At 42.3% G+C, this 27,390-nt stretch overlaps 1 protein-coding gene across 1 annotated transcript in view; it reads right to left on the bottom strand.

The window, feature by feature from the left end:
- The window catches only part of LOC150076313 (cGMP-inhibited 3',5'-cyclic phosphodiesterase 3B-like), a 290,459-nt gene extending 263,905 nt beyond the window's left edge, over window positions 1-26,554 (bottom strand). The window contains exons 1-2 of the mRNA XM_090387318.1: window positions 26,381-26,554; window positions 1,007-1,660 (exon numbers count right to left, since the gene is read on the bottom strand). Of these exons, the coding sequence (XP_090243444.1) occupies window positions 1,007-1,660; window positions 26,381-26,554 (828 nt within the window). The remainder of the gene's footprint in view (window positions 1-1,006; window positions 1,661-26,380) is intronic.
- Between the last annotated feature and the right edge of the window lie 836 nt (window positions 26,555-27,390).

Genomic DNA, 27,390 nt, shown 5'->3' with positions numbered 1-27,390 from the left:
AACATAGCTGTAGATATTACATAGGTCTGGGTTTGCTATAGCTATCAGATATTACATGTAATATCTGATAGCTATAGCAAATGGGCAAAAAGCAAATAACAAAACTTATTACAGTATACGAATACCACACGTTGTTTTAGGTGCATCAGCAACTTAGGCCATATTGCACCGTATATAATATATGTGTAAATTGAATGTGTTCTGTGGTCAATTTTTGGATGAAAAACTCAAGTTTCCAGAAAAAAACCACCAAGCTACCATTGCCCTAGACCAACTAACTCAGGCACACTGAAAAAAAGACCCATAAAAATTTCTTGCGTCATTGATGGAATTCAAACTCAGATCTTTTCCACCCGGTGGGGGTAGGAGAACCGTGATTATACCAACTGCGCTACCCACTGAATAAAATGGGCTCTTATATATCGCAATAAGGGGCTCACACCTTGTGAGTATAGGCTTGGCACACCCAAGGGTCCTGACCTCGATATCATCATTCTTCTTTTTCTTGGTGATTCCTTTCTACTTCTGTCTCTCTCTTTCTCTCGGTAACTCAGGAATTTTTTTTTTTGGCTGGTGCGGCATAAGCCTCAGGCTTCTTTGCACAATATGGCTAATAATAATAATAATAATATTAGTACTCACTTATGGAATACATGTGGCAAAAACATAAAACCTCCAACTGCTAACAAAATACTGACATGTCTAGTGAAAAAATAGTATTATTGTTGGATTCGGCACACAAAATACATATAAAAATTAGTTAATATAAACAATTCTGTTTTTTATATTGTTATCACAATAAAATAATAAAAATGGTATGGTAATTTTTCTTTTCTTCCTTTTTTTGTGAGTATAAGTACAGAACAATATTTAAATTTAAGTATATTAACAATCTTTAGCTTAGAGAAAACAAGCAGAATTTTTAATATTTACTTTCCAGAGATGCATATATCTCAGTTATGAAAATATTAATGAGAGCGTGAGAACAAACACCTTTGGATATTACCTGGGTTTCTTGTTTTGTGACTACCTCCTTTGATTGGCTGTTATCCTCAGGTGTTCTACAAACTTCATCTGAAGTATTAGTTTCTAACCTGGTACAAGAACCACATAAACTACATAAGTTGAACCCATCTCCATTTGGAGCTCCAGTTTGCACACCGACATGTTTGGGCTTACGATGACGGGAGTGTATGCCACTGATATCATCCCCAACCACTAGAGCGTCATTATTGTCACTCCCACTCGGAGATTCATTGCTGCTTTCATAGTCTGAAGTGATATTGACCTTACGGAATAATGGTAAAGGAGGTAAAGGTTGAGAAATATCACCCTCGTGTGACTCGTCTTCCGTATTTTCAGCTTCAATCTCACCACCATTACCATCACAGTTCTTCTGAGTTTCATTCTCTTCTCCTGAGTGTTTTGCATTATCGTGAACTGTATGCAGCACCTCAACATCAGCAGGCGTTAAAGGATGAAGGCTACACACTGTTTGGCGTTCCCGTTTGTCGTTTCGAGGATGGGAAGTGGGTGAAGGGATGGCAGTAGTAGAAAAGGACCTCACTTTACCAGGATATGCAGTAATTGGGGAAGTCAGCAGCTCGCGTCTGAAAGTACAAAATAAAGCAATTAAGTTGTATTTCAACTTTTTTTCCTTCTGAAATATAAAGCACAAAAAAATAACGAAACCAAACAATTTCAGAATTGCATGACAGACAAAGGACACCAAATATATTGCATGGTATAATATTTGTGGGAGTGAAAACCAGAATCACATTACAATGACTGGTTTTTACTCACACTAAAGTCTGAATTAAATTAAAAACATTTGATTCTAAACGAACTTAGGCATTGAATGTGGATAACAACTGTGAGTGCTACCCAAATGTTTCTGAACATCCTTTGCTGTGGTGACACGGATGACAGTATCGCATTCTGCTTCCTAGATGGTGACAGTGCGTATTTTGGTCAGCAGTTTGGTGGCAAAGCCCACTTGTCTGGCTTCTTTTACTGTAATTTTGGGTACCCCAAGCAAGGTCGTGTTCATTAAGGTTTTGCTATTTATCCATCTGACCTGTTGCGGGATGGTATCTACTCCAGCTCTGCAAGCTTTTTCCGGATCTCTTTCCCGGAACTACATATCATTTACAGAGGCCTCAGTTAGTTCATTCGGAAAAAGGGAAATAACGAATGTTTTAATTCACAAGCTGACTCCAAAATGGAAAAGTCCAGATGCTGGGACAGGATGATAAAAATCTACCAATGGTCTAGTAACCAAAGCATTAATTCCGAGGATCTACTTTGCTTTTAACAAAGAAATTAAACCTTGGTTCTGCCATAATGCTTTTCTAGCTTTCCACCTAACTGGTCTCTCAAATTCTGATTCTTACCTTTGTAGAGAACCTGAGAACTGGTCACATGTAAGTTGACCAGTTCTCAGGTTCTCATTATTACAAAATCAGGTGAAGAGCATAAATTAATTGAAAGTAAATGCACCTTTACCATGTTCAACTATGTGCCACAAAAATTTTCCAAAGGAGAAATTCTCAACAAGAGAATGTACACCTGGAGCACGCAGTTTCTATTGGTAATCTTCCTACAACTATATCAAATCCTTAGGGAAGTGCCATCTAAGCTCTCTTTTGTTTTTGTGTTTCCTTTTTTTTTGCAGTGCAAACAATCCTCCTTGCACCAGGCGGACCCCCTGTTTGCCTAGGCAAACAGGGGCCTCACCTGGAGAAAAAAGAAGGGATGGCCTAGGCCCTTTTTTTTATAAATTTTTATGGTAATGTGGAAACCATTACAGGTCCAGGACTCAAAGAACAGCTGGATTGTGATTTATGCAGTTATGAACAGTCAAATCCTGCTCTGAAGAAAAACATTTGTAATGGAAGAAAGTGTATTTACATGAAGGGTCAGCTTTGTAAAATATGAACAAATTTAGTCAAAGTATTGAATTGTATATACAGCGTAAAATGTACGTATAGAGTACATGAGTACATACACTGATGAGCCAAAACATTATGACCACCTACCTAATATGATGTTGGTCCTGCATGTGCAGCCAAAACAGCTCGTAAGCATTGAGGCACTCATGCTACAAGATTTCTAAATGTGTCTTATGGTATCTGGTACCAACACCTAACCATCAGATCCTTTAACTCCTGTGAGGTCCGTGGTTGAGATGCCACAGATCGGAGTTGCTGTTCCAACACAAACCACAGATGCTCAAGCTCAATGGAATTGATGTCTTGGGAATTTGGGGGCCAAGGCAATACCTGGAAGTCTTCCTCATGTTCTGTGAACCAGTCTCAAACAATCTGGTGTGGCATGGTGCATTATCCTGCTGAAAGACAGCACCACCAGATGGGAAAGACCATTGCCACAAAAGGGTGTACCTGGTCAGCAATGATGTTTGGGTAGGTGGTAGACGTCCGAGTTCCCGGCACATGACTCGGCTGAACCCAGGTTATCCCAGCCACCGACTTGCTTTCATTCCATGGTGCATCCAGGTGCCTTCACTTCTCCAGGTAAATGATGCACACATACCCGGCCGTCCACAGGGTGCAACAGGAAATGTGATTCATCAGACCAGACGACATTCTTCCAATCACCCAAGGTCCAGTTTCGATGCTTGCGTGCCCATTGTAGCCACTGTCACCGGTGGACCGTGGTTAGCATGGGCACTCAGAGCGGCCTGTGGCTACACAGCTCCATTTTCAGCAGGGTTCAATGTACTGTGTGTTGTGACACATTATTCCCGGCCGTCCACAGGGTGCAACAGGAAATGTGATTCATCAGACCAGACGACATTCTTCCAATCACCCAAGGTCCAGTTTCGATGCTTGCGTGCCCATTGTAGCCACTGTCACCGGTGGACCGTGGTTAGCATGGGCACTCAGAGCGGCCTGTGGCTACACAGCTCCATTTTCAGCAGGGTTAAATGTACTGTGTGTTGTGACACATTATTCCCGTCACCAGCATTCCAACTACCAGTGAGTTGCACCACAGTCGGATAGTACGTGGTAACTGAAGGGTGACTGTGGTGCAACTACCAGGGAGTTGCACCACAGTCGCCCTTCTGTTACCACGTACTATCCGAGAGGGCCTTCGCTCACCTCGTGTATCAATGAGCTGTGGTTGTCTAACAAACTTCGCCCACAGTTCATAGGTTCCCCCTCCTCGGATCACTTTCGGTAGTTTCTAACCATGGCTGACCATGAGCACCCCGCCAGCTGTGCAGTTTCAGATATGCTTTGACCCAGTTGTCTGGCCATTACAGTTTGGCCTTTGTCAAACTGCTTAAGTCCTCTGCCTTTCCCATCTGAAGAACAAGAGTAACACTGATTAATGGAGCTCAGTATCCTGACCTGCACACGCGCTGTAGTTCACCTTCAGTTGCTTCGATTTGTATACTGACTCGCTGGTCATAATGCTTTGGCTCATCGGTGTATATAGTCTTCTGTAAATAGAATAGGTATCTGGTATACATTGGGTATCTGGTATGGTATACATACCAGATACCCAATTTATTTAACTTTAATCTTTTTATTCAAAAGAAATAAACAAATGAGAGAATTTGTTTTATGCGCCAACTGCACATTGTACAGTACACTGTGTCTGTTGATATGTAGTTACATTAAATATAAAATGTGTGCATTAATATTCATCTACATGTGATATAGATTGTATTACATTATATAGTACAATCTCTGTATGTACAAACGCTTACAGCAGAGGTATCGAAACTTTCCCAGTTCACAGCACCCTTAGTGTCTCAGTAAATTTTTAACGGTGCCCCTAGGTGAAAAGAAACACCTAATAGTTCCATTTATTAGGTAGTTAGGACCAAACAACTTAATAAGTAATGTTGAAGGTACACTACGATCTAAGCCATAAGATGTGATGAAGCGATGTAATGTTAGAACTGTGAACTACCTCGAGCTAGTAGTTCGCGCAGTGTCTGACAGATGTCAAGTATCGCTGTATTTCCCTCGAAAAATTAAAATATCCCACAGTACCCCTATGAGTTCATTGTGGCAACCTGGGGTGCCATGCCGCACAGTTTGGGAAGCTTACAATGATGTAAGTGCATTTGGACTTACGTCACTGAAATTATATCATTTTGAAATTTAAAATTGATCCATCCTCAATTTTTGACTTTGAGTTGTCCACAAGATACTCTTATTTGCAACACCTCGTTTAAGGTCTAGTTTGTGTAATAAATTCATTTGGCAATAATTAGTTTAATAAATTATTTCGGTGACCATGCTATGAAGCAAGAGGAGAAAAGGTAGCAAGACAGAAAGTATTGTACAAGTTAGGCTCCAAAAAATTTTAGAATAAAAAATCGAAATAGGCAAATTTAGCAGCGCCACCTGCAGCACCAGGTTCAAATTGCGTGAAATATCACTATTAACATAATTGGAAACCAACTACAATACAAAATTAAACTAAATAAATAAAAAAATAGACTGACCATTATGACCCATCTCGTCAGAGGATGACGAGGCCAATAATGGTCAGAGAATCACAGCATTTCGACCATTGGACAAATCATCGCAGGGGCGAGTCGATCAAGTCAAGTTGTTTCATTATGAGTGCTATTATCTATTGTATTTATATTTTTAACAGCATAAGGACCACCACTGTTCAAATCCTTTGCACTGGCGTGTTGATCTATCGATTGGATATGGGGGCTGAATTTTTTGATCGATTCGCCCATGCGACGATTTGTTTATCAAACTCTAATAGGGAGTTAAATGATTTTGTAATAACTGAGAGCAAAGTAGTGGAGAAATTGTTGAAGTTAAGAACTTAATCTGAGGTGGATTGGATCTATCCAGTTATATTAAAGAAGGCAGCAAAGGAAGTAAGCAAACCCTTAGCCATAATTATGAGAGCATCCTTGGACTCAGGTGAAGTCCCCATGGACTGTAGATGTGCAAATTTATCTCCAATTCACAAAGGGGGGGATCAAAGGGTGGCACTAGTAATATCGGACCTGTTAGTTTGACTTCAATTCCAGGGAAAATATTGGAGTTACTGGTTAAAGAAGCATTGCAGGATCATTTAGACAAGACTGCATCAAAAATTCAGACACAGCATGAGTTTTTCAAGGGGAAGTATTGTCTGAAAAATTTGATTGAATACTATGATGTGGTCACAAAGGAACTGGATGCAAAAAATAATTTTGATATCTTATACTTGGATTTCAGGAAAGCTTTTGACACTGTTGCGCATGGAAGACTACTGTACAAATTGGAGCAGTATAGTATTAATGGTAAGTTGCTACAATGTATTAAAGGGTGGTTGAGTGGGAGAAGACAGAGAATGGTAATCAGTGGATGCTGCTCTTCTTGGACTAATGTTATTAATGGAGTCTCCCAGGTTCGCCCACAGCTGTTTTGCATATTTATCAATGATATTCATGATGGTATATCAAGCTTAATGTCAAAGGTTCCAGATGATACAAAGGTTGGCAGGGTTGTTAATAACAGTAATGACAGTATGCTGCTGTAAAGGGATCTGGAAAAGTTGGGTACATGGGCTGAGAAGTGGCAACTGAAGTTTAACATTAACAAATGCAAAGTAACCCCAGAGAAATCTACCATCTATGTGGTAGATTTCATACAGTCAGGGTAGTAGAGAATGAAACAGACCTTGGGATAATTGTGCAGTCAGATATGAAGTTTTCTGAAAGTGCTGACAGGCTGCTAGAGTAGGTCATGGGGCCTTGTCAACGATTTACAGGAATTTTGCGTGCAGGGATAAGGAGGTGATTACCCCTTGTATAAAACAATGGTCAGGCCACACCCTGAGTACTGCGTACAGGTCTCAAAGCCAGCCTCATTTTAGGAAGGATGTAGAGTTACTAGAACGAGTACAGAGAAGGGTAACAAGACTGGCAAAGGGAACAAAGGGGTGCTCTTTAGAAGAAAGGCTTAAGTTCTGCAAATTGCAGCTTCTGGAGACTAGACCTGCAAGGTGATCTGATTGAGGTGTATAAGGCCTTGAATGGATTGAGCAGGCTTAATGCCGAGAGGATTCTTCCTCTTGCTCAGATTACAAATCTGAGGGGGCATAGATTGAAACTGAGGAAAGACAGTTCACACATGAGGAGTTATTCAGCGAGGGGAATGCCAGAGGTGTATTCAACTCTGGCAGTAAGCTAGATAATCTTGTAATAACTGAGAGTAAACTGGAAGAGAAATTGTTGAAGGGATCTATCCAGTTATATTAAAGGAGGTGGCAAAGGAAGTAAGCAAACCCTTAGCCATAATTATGAGAGCTTCCTTGAACTCAGGGCAGGTACCCACAGACTGGAGATGTGCAAATGTGACCCCAATTCACAAAGGAGGATCAAAGACGGACACAAGTAATTATAGAACTGTGAGTTTAACTTCTGTTCCTGGAAAATTAATGGAGGCACTGGTTAAAGAAGCACTGCAGGATCATCTAGACAAGACTTCAGTTATAGCTCAGACACAGCATGGTTTTGTTAAGGGAAAGTCTTGCCTGACCAATTTGATTGGATAGTATGATGCAGTTACAAAAGAACTGGATGCAGGGAATAACTTTGATATTATATACTTGGATCTTAGAAAGGCTTTTGATACTGTTGCACATAGAAGACTGCTGCACAAATTGGAGCAGTGTGGCATTGGAGGCAAATTGCTGCTGTGGATAAAGGGGTAGTTGAGGGGGAGAAGACAGAGAGATGTAATCAGTGGACACTGCTCATCGTGGACTAATGTTATTAGTTGAGTCCCTCAGGGTTCAGTGTTGGGTCCATTATTGTTTTCGGTATTTATAAATGATATTGATGATGGTATATCAAGCTTAATGTCCAAGTTTGCAGACGATACGAAGTTTGGCAGGGTTGTCAAGGACACTACTGACACTATGCTGCTGCAACAGGATCTGGAAAGGTTGAGCAGATGGGGTGAGAGGTGGCAAATGAAGTTTAACATTGACAAATGTAAAGTACTACATATGGGAAACAGCAGTCCCAGAGCAACGTATCAACTGTGTGGTTACACTGACAATGGTAGAGAATGAAAAGGACATGGGGGTGGTTGTGCAGGCAGATATGAAGTTCTCTGAGCAGTGCAGACAGGCTGCAAGACTCATGGTGTCTTGTCAATGATATACAGGAATTTTTCTAGCAGGGATAAGGAGGTGATTATTCCCTTGTATAAGGCAATGGTCAGGCCACACCTTGAGTACTGTATACATGTCTGGAGGCCTCATTTCAAGAAGGATGTAGAGCTGCTGGAACAAGTACAGAGAAGGGCAACAAGATTAGTGAATGTAAAAAAGGGGTGCTCTTACGAAGAAAGGCTTAAGTTTTGCAAATTACAGTGTCTGGAGACTAGGCACAGGCGAGGTGATCTGATAGAGGTGTATAAAGCCTTGAATGGTTTGAGCATGCTCAATGCTGATGGGATTCTTCCTCTTGCTCAGAACAATCACCTGAGAGGGCATAAATTCAAATTGAGGAAAGACAGATGTAGGATAGATGTGCGGAAATTTGCCTTTAGCCAGTGGGTGGTTGGTTGGTGGAACAGACTTCCATCCCTTCTCGTGGAAGTTGATAGCCTAAATAAGTTTATGGCTCAGCTGGACAGGTATTTTGAACGAACAGAGGGGTGTAGTGGAAGTGGTTTTTTTTTTTTTTTTTTTTTTGGCTGATGCTGCATATGCTTGCTTTTTTGCATCAAATGCCTCTACTAATGCTAATGCTAATGACCTGAGAGGGCATAAATTCAAATTGTGGAAAGACAGATGTAGGATAGATGTGCGGAAATTTGCATTTAGCCAGCGGGTAGTTGATTGCTGTAACAAACTTTCATCTGATGTTGTGGAAGTTGATAGCTTAAATAAATTCAATCAGAACTAGACAAACATTTGGAAAGAATGGATCAGTGAAATGGGAAGAGTTTTTTTTTTGTGGCTGATGCTGTATAAGCTTGTTTACTTGCATTATGTGCCTCTACCTATGCTAACTAGAGGAATTTTTTTTTTTTTTTGGCTGCTGCAGCATAAGCCTCAGGCTTTCTTGCACCATATGGCTAATAAGAATTATAATAATTATATCCATAAGCCCAACGTTTTTACCAATCATATTTTTTGCTTCATTAGCTGTGAATCCTACAAAGTTTTTAAATAAAATGTCTTTATTGTTACTAAGTACAGTACAAATACTAGAAACAATAACTTTCATCGTGTCGACATGGCCAGGAGTTTTGCATTAAGGAATGATACATGTGGGGAAAATGAATAGTTACATGGGAAATTATAAGATACACAAAAATTAAAACATGTAAAAATGAAATTATAATAAGTAGGAAAATATAAAGAGAAACAGAAATGAACATCATAACACAATTTAGAAGAATTTATTCTTGTTCAACAGATGCTATCCACTCGAGGAGAGTGTGACGGTATTTGTAATCGGTAGTCATTTTCTGCACATTAGCATTAGTTTAGGCATATGATGCAAGAAAGCAAGCTTATACAGCATCAGCCAAAAAAAAAAAAAAAAAAAACCCCTTCCAATTTAATCCATCCATTTGCCCTGAAGGTTTGTCCACTTCTTCCTTGATTTCGTTTAAGTTATCAACTTCCACAATAGCGGATGGAAGTCTGTTCCAGCTACCAACTACCTGCTGGCTAAAGGCAAACTTCCGCACTTCTATTCTACAACTGTCTTTCCTCAATTTGAATCTATGCCCCATTAGATTCTTAATCTGAGCAAGCGGAAGTATCTCATCAGCATCGAGCCTGCTGAAACTATTCAAGGCCTTATTCACCTCACAGGTGCCTAGTCTCAAGATGCTGCACATTGCAGCACGTAAGCCTATCTTCGTGAGCACACCCCTTTGTTCCTCTCACCAATCTTGTTGCCCTTCTCTGTGCTCATTATAGCAACTCTACATCCTTCTTAAAAGGGGGCCTCCAGACCTGTATGCAATACTCAAGGTTTGGCCTGACCATTGCCTTACACAAAGGGATAATCACCTCCTTGTCTCTGCTAGAAAAATTCCTATATATCATTGACAAAATGACCTGCTCTGGCAGCCCATCTGCACTGCTCAGAGAACTTCATATCTGACTGCACAATTATCCCCTTGTCTTTTTTATTTTCCACCTCCCTGAGTGTAACCCCACACAGTTGGTTCGTTTATCTGGAGTTACTGTTGCCCATTGACAAATGCAATACTTTGCATTTGTCAATGTTAAACTTCAGTTGTCACTTCTCAGCCCATCTGCCTAACTTTTTTAGATCCTGTTGAGGTAGCATATTGGATTTGCTGTGATTATCAACCCTGGCAACCTTTGTATCATCTGCAAACTTGGACATTAAGCCTGATTATTGCAAGACAGAGCAGTGCCTGAATTTTGGGATTGTATTTGTGCAGTTAGGAAATGATTAGAAAGTTTCAGGCAGTTGTATTTGGGAATTAGTGTGGAGCAAGGATGTTGGAGGATTTTGCACTGACAGAAATCCCTGATGTTTGGGGCGTTTATCACTCCTGTGTACATTTTTACTGCTGTCATGAAACTCCTACTGTCAGTTAACTTTGCGAGCCTGGGTACATTTAGCTGCTTCGCCATATCGGTAGTTCTCAATTGAGGGGTCGGTGATGCTTATGTATGGGACATTTCAGGGTCCAGTATTCACACACAAACACTGGTTTTTGAAGTGACGGCGACGCAGGTGCCCAAAGATGCCTTCAGCAGCATATAAAACAACTGGATAAACACTGGTCTGAAGATATTTGGTGGTGGTTGTGGCATCGTTGGAATGAAATAAGTGTTGCTTCGCTTTCTAGCATAGGGTGATAAATCGTTTCCAGAAGTACTCTGTATGCGCATCAAATGTCAGCTTCGGATCAAAATAGACAGCGAGGTTCTTATGGCTGGTAACCACTGGGTGAGAGTCCCAGAAACTGATAGCTGAATTACTGTTGGTTGCTGTTTCAATGAGTAAATTATTTATTGCAGATTTTGAAGGGCTAAGGTTTAACTGAAACATCTTCAAGTAAGTTGAAAGAGCCATCAAGTTCTTTGTGATTGAAGATGATATTGCTGTTGGGTTTGCAGACGGTGGGATTAAGGTAAGAAACTTTATATCATCGGCATATATTAGAGCATCATCATGGGGATGCATGCAAGGAATTAGTATGCTTGAGAAAAGGAGGCTAGACAAGATGCCACCTTATGGGACTCCTGCATTGATTTTCCTTGTAAAGTGGGTCTTCTTCATTATGAGGTGGACACTTCTGTTCCTCAATAAAGTGGTGAAGAAAGCTAATAGGTCGCCATTAATCCTGAAGAAGGATTGCAAAAGACTAAGAAGGGTTCTGATATCTAGGCTGTGAAAAGGCTTCAATATCAGCGTACACAATAACTAATTCGGATTTAGTTTCAAAGGCCTGAAGAATTGATGTCTGTTCCACCATGAGGTTTGTTATGGTGGCTCTACAGTGGGGACAAAAACTGCATCACTTCAGAATTTCGCAAATAATGTGTTTTGCATGCATTGTGAGTTGTAGAAATGTTCAAAATGCATTTGTTATATGGGATATACACTGAGTGATCACTCAATTATGGTCACTTACCTAATACTTCCTAGGTCCACCTTTTGCCCTCAGTACAGCAGCTATCCGACGTGGCATTGATTCAACAAGATGTCGGAAGCATTGAGAACGTATGGCCAACCAAGCTGTGTACCGGGGCTAGCAATGCAGTATGGAGGTGATTGGTGCATCCAGACGCCTGATATGCCTTTCCATAGTGTTCCACAAGTGCCCTATGGGATTGATATCGGGGGAGTTCAGAGCCAATCGATATGCTGGAAGTCAGAACTCTGTTCCTTAAACCAATCCTGCCCAAGAAGTGCCGATGCCTTGGCACATCGTCATCTTGGAAGACACCGTCGCCATTCGGGAAAAAGTGTAACATAGTGGGGTGTACACAGTCAGCAAGCAGTTGATGATAGCGGAGACCACTGATACGTTGTTCCAATGCACCAGGGGTCCACGTTCCTGCCAGCGAAACTTGTCCGCACTATACAACTGCCTCCACCAGCCTGCACTTCTGATACTATGCATGATGGATCAAGAGCCTCATGTTGACACCAAATCTGTACACCGAGTAAATAACGTGACTCATCTGAACAGCACACCTTCCAGTCTTCTAATGTCCAACTTGCATGCTCTTTGCACCAGGCAAGTCTTTTACGCCAATGAACCTTGGTTAGGAGAGGATGCTGTATGGGTCGTCTGCTGGTATAACCCATATGTGCAAGCGTGCGATGCATGGTCATGGCAGATATTGTTCCTGGTTGGCCCATGTTGTACTGGGTAGTCAACTCTTTAACAGTGCTGCGCCTATTGCCTGTACAAGTTATCGGACCCGGTGCTCACCTCTAACATCGACTTTTCGCTGACCTTTGCAGTTTAGTCATCAGGTCTTTGTTTGACCATTTTGACGTCAGTCCTGCTACACTTTAACAACTACGGCTCTTGAACAGTTCAGCTGTTTGGGAAATCGAGGCCCCAGTTCATATAGCTCCCATAATCTGTAATTTTTCAAAGTCCGATAAATCCTTCCTTTTACCCATCACGCTCGGAATTTTACTACCTACTGATATACTGACACCTTATCTGTGCTACGGACGTTGATTAACTGCGCAATCTCGTACCTCACGTCAACGTGTCGCATTCAGTTATCATAGGGTGGTCATAATTTAGTGATCACTCAGTGTATAGTGTTAGGGTCGAATGCCACCCGTGGTTTCCAACATTTGCGCAAGTAACTGAAAAAGCACGGATATCTCAAAGGATGGTTGGTTATTAGGAGTTTTATGGCGCATCAGCATCTAAGGCTATTGTGTGCCAACATCTTGAAGGAAGCGATATCCATTATCACTCTTGCAGAAGAAACCCCATCCAACCCCTCTAGCCTCCTTGAGGTGCGGGGTTCAATTGAAGGTAGTATTGCTTTGTCTGCATCAAGAATACCTGGAGATTCAAGCTTATGCTTTGGGAAAGATGTTGCTTTTTCGGATTGAGATTTTGATACTGCTTCTGCCACCTTCGTGAAGGGCTTGCAGGGTAATAGCCCCTTTGATAGTTTGTCAATTAAAAGCGCTATAAGTGACAACCCGTCTATACTCAATACCCTCTCTGAAAGATTAAAGATCATTTTTGGGGAGGTTCTGTCTTTTTTTTTTCTTTTTTTGTTAGTTGTTGGCGCATCGGCTTCTGTGGCCATATTACACCTCCCAGGGTTTTTGCATTTTACTCTGATCCAAACCCGAGGCAGGATTCGAACCCGCGACCATTGGGTTGCCAGGAGGCAGGCACTTTACCCACCCGGCTAGCCCGGTCGGCGAGGTTCTGTCCTCAATAATTTACTCTCTTGCCTCCCTCAATGATGAAAACAAAACTCGGAGCCCAAAATACAGAAATTCTCGACCAAGTGCTTGTACTGAATGAACAACTCAGAGATCTCAAAATCTTTAGTAGTGAATGCTGTTTTCCCTTTAGTGAAACGTCAGCGATGGAGCATCTGGAACCTCGGGAGCACTTACAGGAAGCAGATTATGCACTTCCAAGACCACAACACAATTTGGGCGTGTTCAGCAAGGAACAACAGATCCCAAAAATTTGTACAGTTCGCCTGTTTTTACTGACAACTCAACAGATTGTAGCCCCACCCGCGGTTTTGAACCCCTTGGGTCCTCATGCCCCACACAGCGGCTCCCATGGGCACTGTCCGACCTTCAAGGCTGACAGTCCTTTTACCCAGGATAGCATGATTCCTGGTGAATCTGAGCTGTACCAACCAAGCAGATGACATCAGGAGAAGCCTGGTGGCCAGGTTCTGAGCCAGACTCACCACTATTACAACATGCTGGAGTTGAGAGAAACTCCATGTCAAAACGGAGGAGTGGATCTATGCTCAAGCAGATGCGTTCTGTCTCTCTGATCAATTTAACTCTCATGCACAATTTACCAGGCATACCCACACAAATGTCTTGCACCCAAAGCGTTTTGACTGTGAATAGGCGAACAGAATTCCACCCCAGGAGCCTAATACAAATGTAGGTCGGTTCCAACCGAACCTACTTCGGATCCTCTGTCGAGGAGACTTGAGGAGATATATAATATTTCTGCTGTCCAGATCCGAGAGAGAATTTTTGTTTCCAGATTGGGACCAGCAACTAAAGCTGAAAGTATCAGGGCACTCTTTGCCCAAGAGCATGGAATCAACTTAGATGCAAAGCCTATCAAAACGAGATATCCAACCTATTTTCCCTTTATCATCTGCTGCCCTGCGAATGCAAAACATTTCATCTTGGATTCTAGCTGCTGGCCCGTAGGCACCCTCATAAAGCCGTTCCAAGAGAGGAGCAGATCGATTGCCTAAAATGGACCCAGTCGAGGTAAACAGCCACAACTACAAAAGGATGACATGCTATCAGGTTCACACGAAAGAGAGATTCTTTGGTTTATGCAGAATGTACACAGCCTAAAAAGCAAGCTTCATTCTCCCAGACTTCTATTACTTAATGAGTTTGATGTCATCTGCCTTACAGAAACATGGTTAACGGTGGATAGACAGCTTGATCTTGCCCCTTTTAATACCCTTTACAAACACATAGGGACTCAGGATTAGCGGGCGGGGCGGAGGTGTTGAAATCCTATTTAACGATCGATTCCAGCCAATAAGGACACGAGTGAGCCTGTCGAGAAACTTTGAGGCAGTCTGCACGAATCTGAGGAGGCCCCTTCAACAAATCCAGTGCTGCCTGGTGTACATTCCTCCAGACCAATTAAGGCTGGTCTGCTCACCTGGTTAGCAACCAACTCAACTTTGCCTAAAATTCCAACTGTTGTAGCAGGTGATTGTAACTTGCCTCTGCCCAGGCATGGGGATGATCTTGTTGGCCTTTAATCATACACAGTTAGTGACACAACCAACTAAAGCGAGTCAAGCGCTGGACCTAATCTTCCACAACTTGCAAGACATCAAACTCCTATCTAGCAACTTTTGCGATTCCAATCTTATCACTTGCCAATTGCATGTAAACTATCCTAACAGAGCAATTCCCTTGGGTTCCCTGATTAGTACTCCACTGACTTGCCTAGGATAGCCTTCTCTACTAAATATCTGAAGTCAGAGATCATTCTCCAATGCTTGTTGGGTTTGACTGGGGACGTCTCTATTCTGAGCCGTTGGAGGATGCCATTATGCTCTTGTCCGAACAACAAGTTAATTGCACTGTGTGGTGCAGCCAGAATCACCTGGATTAGAAATAGGTCGAATCGGGGTTTTAATAAGGAAACTAAGACGGCTTTCATCAGGAAGACGAAGGCCTACTGGGAATGGCAGAACCCAACGTCCTTCAGACCTTTCCATCTTTAAGAAAGAAAGAGCATGCTTCTTGAAAAAGAAAAGGCAAATCCTTAACCAAGCTGTTCTAGACAGGTTGAAGAGGGGTAGAAGGTCCTTTCGCATCATCATCATCTAACCACTGATCAAAAGCTTGTCCAGAAATGGGCACAGTTCAGCTTTCTGCAAACAGATTTTCCTGATTCTGATTCCTCTTTCTCACAGAAGGACTGGTTACCTAGGGCACACTTGACTGACATCGAAATAACTAGGGAGACCCTATTGATTCCATTAATAAACTACCCAACAAAGCTACTGTGGGTCCGGATGATTTCTCACTCTTTATTATCAAAATTTGCAGCGTATATGTAGTTGATCTTCTTCACCTTTTCAGACAAATCTTGCAATCTGGAACAGTTCCTTCAATTTGGAGAACTTACCATGTTAAGCCCATTCCAAAGATCAAGAAACCCAAATCTAAAGATCTGCGAACAATCTCCATCAGTTGTTCTTTACTCAAAATTTTTGAAAAAGTAATTCAGCCAGCAATTGCCGAGCATTGCTTTGGACATAGGCCCGAGTACCTGCATACCGTTTTGCACAGGAGATCGACAACTACCAATCTTTTTGATACCCTCTCCAGAATTCAGTGGGACCCTTAACAGCAAATCACAGATTGATATCATATCCCTGGACATTAAATCGGCTTATGACGACAGAATACACCTCCCAGCTCTTTTTACCATTCTGAAACACTACTTCGGCCTGTTAGATACCTTACTTCATTATTTTGAAGCCAATTTTACTTCCTAGACACCTTTCAACCAGATAGCTGACAGCACGCTTCCTTGCAGGATGCCTCTTGACCCACAACGACTTCCAAGTAATTATTGACATCTCAAGAGGCATCCCGCAAGGAAGCGTGCTGACAGCTATCCTGTTTGCAGCAGTTTTGGAGCCTTTCGTAGCTCAGAATCCTAACTTTGTCTCTTACGCCGACGATCTGAAGTTCTACGTGATCTCAGATCATAATCATCAGATTCATATCAACAAACAAGCTTCTAGGCAGATATTGAGCTGGGAAAATTATCTTGCCACAACTGGGCTGCATCTGAGCCCTTCCAAAAATCAGCACACCTGCCGATAACCAAGAAGAGCATAAAAAATGGTATCCCAATCTTTGTTAATGTGGAGCCAGTGCAAAAAAAGTGACCTCCCATACTGACCTTGGCCTCACCTGGGATGTTGGGCTCACCTTTCAGCCTCACTTTGTCAGGATGAGGCAGAAGACGTACATGGCTCTTTGGGCAGTACATCAGGAGCTCGGTCTGCATCAGCAAGCGCTGCTTGTTCGGCATATCCTGAGGTGCATTATGCCGATCCCTCTCTATGTATCAGAAATTTGGTCATGTGACCCTGCCTCATACCTTCACAAGTATCTCAGTTTAGAGTACTGGTTGCTTAGATGGATAAACAGGGTGGTAGGCTACCCCCTAACTATCTCCAAATCGATCCTACAAGCAAATCTGGGCATCACTCCCTGGAGACATATTAGTATTAGTATTAGTAACGGCCGTATGGTGCAAGAAAGCCTATGGCTTATGCTGCACCAGCCAAAAAAAAAAAAAAAAATCCGAACAAAACAATGATAAAAACAAAAAATAAATAAATAACTAAATAATAATAATTAATAAATAAAAAAAATAATAATAAAATAAAAAATAAATAAAAAGGAAATGAATCCTATCATCCTATGTGCTTCCCTACCCGAAAGTACTATCCAGATGACCTTTGAATTTCCCCAAACTGTCGGCCTCTACCACCCATGAAGGCAACTTATTCCAATAATTTATAACTCGCTGGCTAAAATAAAACTTCCTGCAGTCCAATCTAAACATTTCCCCCCGTAACTTGAATTTATGTCCCCTAGTTCTAGCATCATTTATAATCTTGAAAATTTCGTCCTCATTCATTTTACTGATGCCTCTCAGAGCCTTAAACACCTCAATCAAATCTCCTCTAAGGTGTCTAGTTTCCAAACTCTGCAACCCACATATTCGAAGTCTTTCTTCATAAGGACGCCCTTTTGCCGATCTCACCAGGCGAGTTACCCTTCGTTGCACCCTTTCAAGAAGCTCGATGTCTTTCTTTAGGTGCGGTCTCCATACTTGAACACAGTATTCCAAGTGTGGTCTAACATAAGCCTTATATAATGGGATTATCACGTCCCTATCTCTACTTGCAAAAGTTCGATAGATCATCGATAGGACACCATGGGCCTTCCTTGCAACCTGTTTACAATGCTCAGAGAATTTCATGTCTGACCGTATCGTAACACCCAAGTCCCTTTCCTCCAGTACTGGGTTTAGTTGAACTCCACCAAGTGAATACGTTATTTTGGGATTACTGTTTCCCAGGTGTAATACCTTACACTTTGTTGGATTAAAGCACAGCTGCCATTTTTCTGACCATTCCTGAAGTCTATCTAGGTCTCTCTGAAGAAGCTCAGCTTGACAGTGATCATTAACTACTCTACCAATTTTAACGTCATCTGCAAATTTAGACATCACGCCCTCTATCCCTTCATCAATGTCGTTAATGAAAATTAAAAACAACAGTGGCCCTAATACTGATCCTTGGGGAACCCCACTTCTTACATCAACCCAATCTGAGGAATAGCCATTTATCACAACCCTCTGCCTCCTACCCTGAAGCCATCCTTCTATCCATCTAAGGATTTTCCCAGTGATTCCAACCTGTTCCAGCTTATAAAGCAACCGCTCATGTGGGACTGAGTCAAAAGCTTTGCTGAAATCTAAATAAACAATGTCGAAATTATTCCCTAAATCCAGCTCGAGAGTGACCCTTTCGAAATAGCGAACCAGATTTGTTAAACATGATTTTCCCTTTACAAAACCATGCTGAGTATCCTTGAGAATTTCAATTCGATCCAAATGATCCTGAATTCCACCCTTGATCATTGCCTCCATGATTTTCCCTACTACTGAAGTCAGACTGACAGGTCGATAATTTCCCACTTCACTTTTAGAGCCACCCTTATGTATGGGAGATACATTTGCACTTTTCCTGAAATATCATCGTGATAAAAAATGCACTCACGCTTGCACGGCTTATAACGGGGCGAATTGATGCTCCATCGGTATCCACATTAATCTCTGGCCCAAAAAGGGCAAGAGGGGAGTACCCCGACTCCTGTCTCCCTCTGCATCTTACGCTGTCAAGCATCGATTCCCTAAGGAACATGTTTCTAGCCAATTGTCTTCAGAACTTCAAGAAATTTAGGATCCACCCTGATAGGTTCTGTGAAGAGAAGCCCTACAGGAAGGAAATCCTCAAGAACTGCTACCAGATAATGAATCTATTATATTCACCTGCTCCTGGACATGACCGACTTTTTTTTTTTTTTTTTTAACTTGCCTTTTTGTATTTGACAAAGACTGTTTTGTGTTCATGCAATTGTATATTTAATCCTGTAAATGTCTCGGGTCGAGCATGCATGTACTCTTGTTTATTGTATATGTGTTCCTCGCACCTTAGTCTGTAAATATTCACACCCTTCTGGCACAGAGCCATCCTTGGGTGACCCGAGGTTTCTTTGGAAATAAACTGATTTTAATAATAATAATAATAATAAATGGAACTGCTTCTGTGGCATCAGCTGTTTGTTTAATGCCAGAAGGAGTACCTTTTCTAGGCGTTTGAGGAGGGTAGAAGAAGTTGAGATTGATCTAAAATCTTTTGTGATTGTTGGCACTTGAACCTTAGGCAGTGGTCTCATAGAGTATTCATTCCATTGAGCAGGGAAAACTCCTGTGGAAAGAACTTGAGAGCAATGCTTCTAGGATGTAGGGGTTAAGGCACTTAATTATGAAATGAGGTATCTTATCTCGGCCTGCTGTACTAGATGGACGCACGGAGTTTATAGCATTTTTTAGTTGCTGTCTGGTGATAGAAATGATGGAGAGGTCATCAATACGAGCAAATTGAGAATTTTGGAGAGGAATTTCTGCAGAAGTGGAATTGGCTTTTGACTCTTGCAATGTAGTCCATCCAGTTATCTAGATCAAGATTTGAATTGATGACAGTGTGTCTGGTTGAGTATGGCGATTTTATTTTAGACAAGGTAGCATTGGTGTATCACTTTATGGCTGATGCCTTGAGTGGGTTGAAAATAGCTCTTGCTCGGGAATACAGATTCCGATCTTCGGTTGTGCCAGAGATTTTCCATTGCCTGTGAAGGTACTGCTTATTGTGGAAACCGCGCTAAATATTTGGTCCACCAAGCTCTAGTCCTTGGAGAAATGCGTACGGTGTTGGCTGACGTATACTGTAGAGGGTGACTGTATTTATCCTGTGATTAGATCAATTGCGAGGATTGTGTCACATCCATCAAACACATGCCATGGCATACACTGTGCTGCCACGAGGCACTTATTGGGATCAAGAGAAGTCGGAGAAAATATGATTTTCTTTTTCACAGTATTATGGCAGTTTAAGCTGGGAATAGGCAGTACAAGAAGTATTGCAATTGGGTCGTGATCTGATTGGAAGGACGTTTCTGGTGGAACTCTGCAAATGCCAGAACATAGAGACGATTAGTGCCTCTAGTTGGTTCCTCATTGACAATTGTAAACTTTAATGGACAGAGATTGTTCGTTAGTCGCTGAAGGAGAGGGCTCAGATGCGGTGGGTTAATATCGCCGCAGAGCAGGTGAGTAGCAGAGGGGGTGTAACTTACTCATTATCCAGCCGGTAGCATCGTCAGTTGTTGCAATATCTGGAACTGGGGGTATGTAGATTCCCACTAAATCGATTAAACAGACATTAAACTTCACAGTCACGAGTATTGCTTCACAAAATAAGGAGTTGCTAGATGTGATGTGCGCAAATTTCAGGTTGGAATCTGAAGAAGATGGCAACACCGCCGCCTCTGGATTGAGATCTTGATGTGAAGAACGATAAAAATCCAGCGGTCGGAGCACAGGCTATTGACTCTTTGTCAGGTTCAAGCCATGTTTCTGACAAATTACATCACGTTGTTGGACAGTAAGCGTTGTTCGAGGGTTCCAAGCTTATTTCGGAGGCTCCGGATATATTGGTAAAAAAATTCGTAAGGGTGAGTTGAAAGGAAATTTTTTTAAGTGCTGATATATTTGTTGATGCTTTTGTATACCTCAGTGGATTAGGCCTAGTGGAAATTATACTGTGAATTGATAGTGATTGAAAAGGAGGACTATGAGGTGTCACATCAGCACGTTTATAAGCAGCTGGGAAAAATTGATTGCAGCCAGACACGTGGTGCAGTGGTTTTCAATAGCCGACAGACACTAGTGCAATTTCAAAATTAGTTAGTCATGCAGGGGGGGGGGCCGTGTCATCTTTCAGTTTTGCTCACAAGATGAAGTTGAAGTGGATTGTTTTGGGTCTTTCGATTCATAAAAAAAGCCTGATTAGGGGTACCAACTGGCCACACTGATGTGGATGCAACAGATCGGAAGGCCCGACTTTCACAAACTACTTTAAAGGACGAGTAATTGGACGTTTTTTTGAGTAAATTTGCCGATACTCTGGTATGCAGTTCTTTACTCATTGTTACCCCAGTATCCTCAGTTGTTGTCAGTGGCCACAGTCGGGAAATGAAAAGGCTTCTGTGATGGGAGGCTTGCTCGTTGGTCTCAAAATAGAGGACGTGGAAGTACCAATCCTAATCTGACACTTTTCCTTGATATTGACATGGTGACCCTTAATATGAGAAGGTAACCTGGAGAAATGAGGATTCTGATTAGCTGTCGATTGAGGAGACGAAACAGAACGGGTAGCTGCGATTTCAGCCCAAGAATGATCATTCATGAGTGAGCGATGGTTGGTTGGATTTTTTCGAATGAGTTCGTTGTGTGGATTTTTGTCCATGAAGGTGTTGCTGCTTTCAGAAAACAGGAAAATTTTGGAGGTAGGTTGCTGATTTGGTGGGCCGCACTTGAGAACCATACATCTGTTCAGCTGCATGACATGAATTCATGACCGAGACTTTGCTGAGTGCTACATTAGGGAAATGAAGTTAATCTGAAAGGTGATTGACTCCCTAAGTATTTGGGCGACATTCAAATTTTACGAGATTTGAGAGGTCAGAATATCAAGCTCTGCGGATTGGGCAGTGAATTGAGTGTTGATTCTGTTGAATGATTTGTTTTGTTTGGAAGGCTTATGAATTAGCATACAGATCATTAAGAGTAGACGTCAGTTTATCTATTAACACAGGTAAGAAATTGCTTTGCAACTCATCTGCGACAGACTTACTTAGTGACTCATTCTGGATTTCTGGCCTTGTGTTCTATATGGACACTGCGGCCGTTGACAATATTCCTGCCAACGAGAAATCAGTTTGGATCGTAGTGCTCCGGGCCTGGGAAACAACCAATTTCCCTTTGGCACACGACGGTTCCAACAAGCTTTAAGAAGAAAAACTTATCTCACCCCTGGTAAACCCCGGTGTTTTGCTACTGATTAACATGGCTGCTTCGTTATGACAGTATCTGCAGGGAGGATCGATTTAGCGTTATTACTATTATTTGAAATTACATCAGATGGAACATCTGGCGACAGAAGTTGTTTACTGACCATGTTATTTACATCAGAATTTTCATTCATGGTGCTGCATTCAGATAGTCTGCTGTTAAATGTGTCTACCCCTTTCGATTTAATTTCCATTCCTTGCATATTGCAAATTAAAGCATGGTTATTCCTTGACGTACACATTGAATTATAGATTGTGGTGACTTGTTCGTTGAGTTTTTCATTCCGTTATTTTCGTTTTTCAGCGATCATTATGGGTTCTTGCTGAATTGTTAATATCTTCAGAATTTGCTGTTTTAAAAGGTTCTGGTTGGTAATGACCGTGTCTATATATATATATATATATATATGTATTTTTTTTTTTTTTTTTTTTTTTTTGTAACTCATCTATGTAGGATTTCGAGTCGTGATGATTTGTGTTGCTTCGATTTATTGACGAGTTTTGCTCTGAACAAATTTTATTAACTAATTGCAGAGTGTCTGTACGATTTGCATCTTGTAGATTGCGTTTGGATGCAAGGATTTCTGATGCTTCAAAAGAAACTTCGTTATCTGAGAAATCATCAATAATCCTAGAGAGCGCTTCTTTTCGTTTTTTTTTTTTTTTTCCAGTTCGGTTTATCTCTGTTGCGACACAGTCAGCACAAATCCATTCAATTTTATCTTGCTTCATTTTGTTAAATATTCTATGTGATATTGAGGCACATTTGAGACAATATTCCATTTTGCAGTTTATACAGAAACAAGTCGTATTTTTTACCTGATTTTTGCAGCTCAGGCATCTATTCTCCTCATCTTCGATTATGACAAATGCTTTTTTTTTTGTCTTCCCAGAAACTGTAACGCGCTAGAGTTCAGTTTTCGTTGCTCCTGTGGCGCGTTAGAGTTTCTGGGAAGAAAAAAACCTTCAAAATAAGCCGATTTCTGCGTGACAATCACACTAGGCCTGGTCTCCGCGTTTCTTTTACTTTAACGGTGTTGTTTGTGGCTGTTGTTGTTGAGGTAAGGAAATTGTTGAGGTAAGGAAACAATTGTCTGCTTACCGTAATGTTTATGGTTCAAGTCTCTGGGGGTTCTTTTGTCACAACGACGTTGAAGTTGATACTGAAGGAACCTCATTCAAAATAAATAAATTTTCTGTTTATACTCCGGGATGACCAAACGGTCAGAGGAGTTCACGAGATAGAATACGTAGCCGAGTGGTCAGGAGCGAGGGTGCATAGCATGCGTTCCTTGAGTGGACCAGGGTTCAAGCCCCTGACTACTAAATACGATAAATATTTGTATTGACGATTTATTGTAAACTCTACTGACTTGGTTGTCGTGCCGGAGTATAAACAGGAAATTTAATTTATAACTGTATTTAGCGTACATATGACTGCACTGGACTACATGTACACGTTTGATACCCTGTGCACGCATAGTGCATATAGTGTTTGCAGGGGCGTTCCTAGGGTACGTGGCACCCACGTGCTAATCGCAATTTTACACCTTGGTGCTAATTGAAAATTGGCGCCCCCCCTTTAAAATTTTCTTAATATGTGTATGTAAGTTTCAGGTTTTGAGACGCCCCTTGAACGTTGCCGCCCGGGTGCAGTACACCCCTTGCACCTTTCATCCCCACAAAGACCCACAAACGGAGGAGCAGATCCAGACCTGTAGGGAAAATGATAAGTACAGAACAGATAATGCAGAACCGCGATTCACTACGGAGGAGCTCACCCTGGCGGCTTCACGTATAGCAGCGAAAAAATGCCCAGGTACAGACCTCCTGGAGCCGGAAATAATCAAAAAAGTCGTAGAAATAGAACCGGAACTCTTGCTCCAACTCTTTAACCTATGCCTCACAGTGGGAGCATACCCGCAAGATTGGAAAATGGCCAATGTTAAACTAATAATTAAGAATCCAAACAAACCACCAGAACAGCCATCTTCCTACAGACCGATCACACTACTCACAGTACTAAGTAAACTTTTTGAACGGCTACTGTTATCCAGAATAAATCACCACTACCAACAGGCAAACCTATCCTCACCAAACCAGTACGGATTCAAACCAGGTCGATCCACAGTAGATGCACTCCAAAGCCTAATTGCCCAAGCACAAGAATCTGAGAAAAAATACGTGCTAGCTATCTCAATTGATTTTGCCGGGGCGTTCGACACCCTATGGTGGCCGAGCGTCCTGGGTCAGCTCCGGGAGGCAGGGGTTCCTGGCAACCTCTTCAATGTGCTTAAAAGCTATCTCACCGACAGAGCAATCAAGATAAAAGCTCCCTACAAAGAAATAGAAAGAAAAATATATAGAGGGTGCCCACAGGGGTCAGTACTTGGACCAACAATGTGGAACCTCCTGATGGACCAGTTTCTAAACAAGGATCTGGAAGGGGTCCGCTCACAAGCCTTCGCGGACGACCTCATCTTAACAATAGAAGCTAATTCCAGGGCACAACTGGAAATACTGGCAAACCGCGCTGTGCAAATTCTCCAAGACTGGGCCACACACCACTTACTACAAATCTCACCGACGAAGACCAACTCCATACTCTTAAAGGGAACACTGAACATCCACAGACCACCCCAAATTAAAATTGGCACTAGAACAATAAGGCTCAGCACAGAGCTCAAATACTTGGGCGTCATCTTGGATACCCGCTTATCCTTCAAACCCCACCTAAACTACGTAAGAAGAAAAATAAGAAACTGCACTGCCTTAATAAACAGAATTGCCCGAAGAGACTGGGGATTGAAACAGAGAACGATGATGTTTTATTATAAAGCAGCCTTCTTACCAATCGCAACATACGCAGCTGGTGCCTGGTACAAAAAGGCCAGCACAGCTGCAAACCTAAGAATACTTGATTCCATACATAGAATCATGCTACTCACTGCTACTCGCGCCTGCAGCACAGTGAGCACACACGCTCTGCAAGTCATCGCAGGAACCCTCCCCTTAGACCTAGAGGTGGCGAGGAGAGGCATCCTCCATGAGCTCGCTAAAGGCAATGCTTACACACCTTGACTTCAACGGAGATCCAGGAAATAACCGCATTGCGGAAAAAAGAAGACTCCAGACCCACTTGCTGCAGGCGTGGCAGGCACGATGGGATGTCTCCATTAAAGGTCGGATAACAAATAAATTCTTTCCAAATATACATAGATTCCAACCTAAATTACCAACCTGGTACGCACCTGGTCTGTTTGTGACGTACCTACTCACAGGACATGGTGCCTTAAACGCCAAACTAACAACTCTGGGAATAATTGAAAACCCAAATTGCACTTGTGGCGTTCCAGAAACTTGGTCGCACCTAATTATGACTGCCACCAATACGACGACATCCGCTGCCAGCTGGTGACAAGACTACAACATTCACCCAAGGATCAGGAGCAATCCATTCTGGATGATAAAGGACCATATATGGCATTCACCGAATTTGCACAGAAACTGTTTAACAGACGCCGAGCCACACTAGCCCAACAAGCAAATAACAACACAACTGGAAACTAAATGGGACAAGCTACTATTCCCACAACAAATTCCATACCTCCAATGAGAATAAAAGGACATGGCCTACAACTCCGCGACCGACTGAACCCTGAATCTGCGAAAGGGCCACATGGACCTGAACCATGCAGCTTCACTGCCATCAAGACTCGTTGGGGACCAAAATCGAGCACCTGACTCGATTCCTTTCCAACCCTACCACGGCGGGGCAGAGACTCCTTGTCTCCCCTCGCCGAACCCCCTTTCCTCTCTGGTGAGGCATGGGCATGCCTCACTGACCAACTGGGGGCATCTTCTCTATCGCTCCCATATTTCTATCTTTACCCCCCCCCCCCCAGTCTTCTGTCTCCCCTCCTACTCTATCTGTATACAACGCGAACGCCCCACACACTAAATTTAACAACACTCAAAATAATTTTCGCCCAGTCTCGGCCTATCCATCTATGTAATATCAAACCCCCCCAGCGGTGTGTATAGGCATACAACATATGGTGTATGCAGACAAGTGAAATGAGTATATACATGTGCATATACGTACATATTATGATTTTTTTTTTTTTTTTAAGGTCCTAGCCGCCGAAATCTCAGGAAACTAAGCGGCAAGACCTGCCAGAGTAACTAAGTCTACTGGGTTCCTGGTCTGCCTCCACAGGGCGAAGGTGGGGCAACGTTGGGCTCCAGCAGGGGCCCAGCGGCTAAATGACCAGATGAACAACGGTACACGACATTACACATGTACAATACCCACACACATTTAAATCTCTGGCATTCCCAGCAAACTGGTACACCCACAATGAAAGCAACGCGGAGATGGGGGGAACCCCTGGTGCCGCATGACATCAACATACCTTACACCTTACACCTTACCTTACACCCCTTGCACTCTCGGGACGGCTCGCCTCTGAGTTTTTGGGTCAGGTGCCACAAGTGTTTTCCCACATCTGTGCCATAAATAATCTTGTGATGAAATAGAGTACCACTGTGAAAGCCAGAAAAGTGTTCTGTTCTGGCTGTGGCTACAGGACCCCTGATGAGATCCATGTTTGCCACACACACAGCTAGGAGGTAGCCAGGCTGCCATTATTCTCTGATTGGTCTCTGCCAGGGTCGCCTGAGCTTCTTGGACGGAGACCAAAAAAAAAAAAAAAAAAAAAAAAAAACAACAAAGGTAGACTGTGGGGGAAGAAGTACTGGGTGTACACAAGAAAAAAGGAAGGGGGTAAAAGTAAGAGGGAATGGATATGAAGGCAATCCTCTGGTTATCAGTAGAACATTATTTCCACCAGGCAAAAATAGAAAGGGGAGCCCAATGTAGGCGAGGAAAAGATACCCATCGAGGGTTCTGGGTGAAGTCAACAATTGGCATTGGAGTGGTTTTAGGCCACTGAATCCTATCCAGTGCGAGAATTGGGTCAGTAACATCCCCTGAGAAGTACGCAGATTAGAACTCATGTGGCTGGGTTAGCAAGATCGTCCTATCCAGCGTACGCCGAATTGGCAGCTCCCACCCAGACAGGTTTCAGGGTGGGCAATTCAACCTTGGGAGACCCGGGGTTAGTTTGTTCAGTTGATAATCATAATTCACCATAGGTTTGGTCAGTGTGATCCTACCCTCATGGAGCGTTAGCTGGTCATGTGTGTTTTGTTTCTGGTCAGGCCAGTTAGAGTCAGGTTTAGGTTGAGAGTCGTCTAGTCAGGGTTGTCTGTTGTTGGACAAGGCCAGGAAGTAATGTCTGTTTTTTTTTTTGTTTTTTTTTCTGTGAACCCCAAACACGAGAGGTGTTAGAACCTATAGTACTTAGGACCTTGCTTGGGTTGGAACTTCTGTAGATTGTAATTTTCAGGAAATACGTATGAAGGAAGGTTGTTCCAGAAAT

The sequence above is a fragment of the Mastigoproctus giganteus genome, chromosome 13 (genome assembly GCF_048544385.1).
Source record: "Mastigoproctus giganteus isolate SK-2022 chromosome 13, ASM4854438v1, whole genome shotgun sequence".
NCBI classification, from domain to species: Eukaryota; Metazoa; Arthropoda; class Arachnida; order Uropygi; family Thelyphonidae; genus Mastigoproctus; species Mastigoproctus giganteus.
The sequence above is the reverse complement of the archived record's forward strand: the minus strand, read 5'-3'. Positions and strand labels throughout refer to the sequence as shown.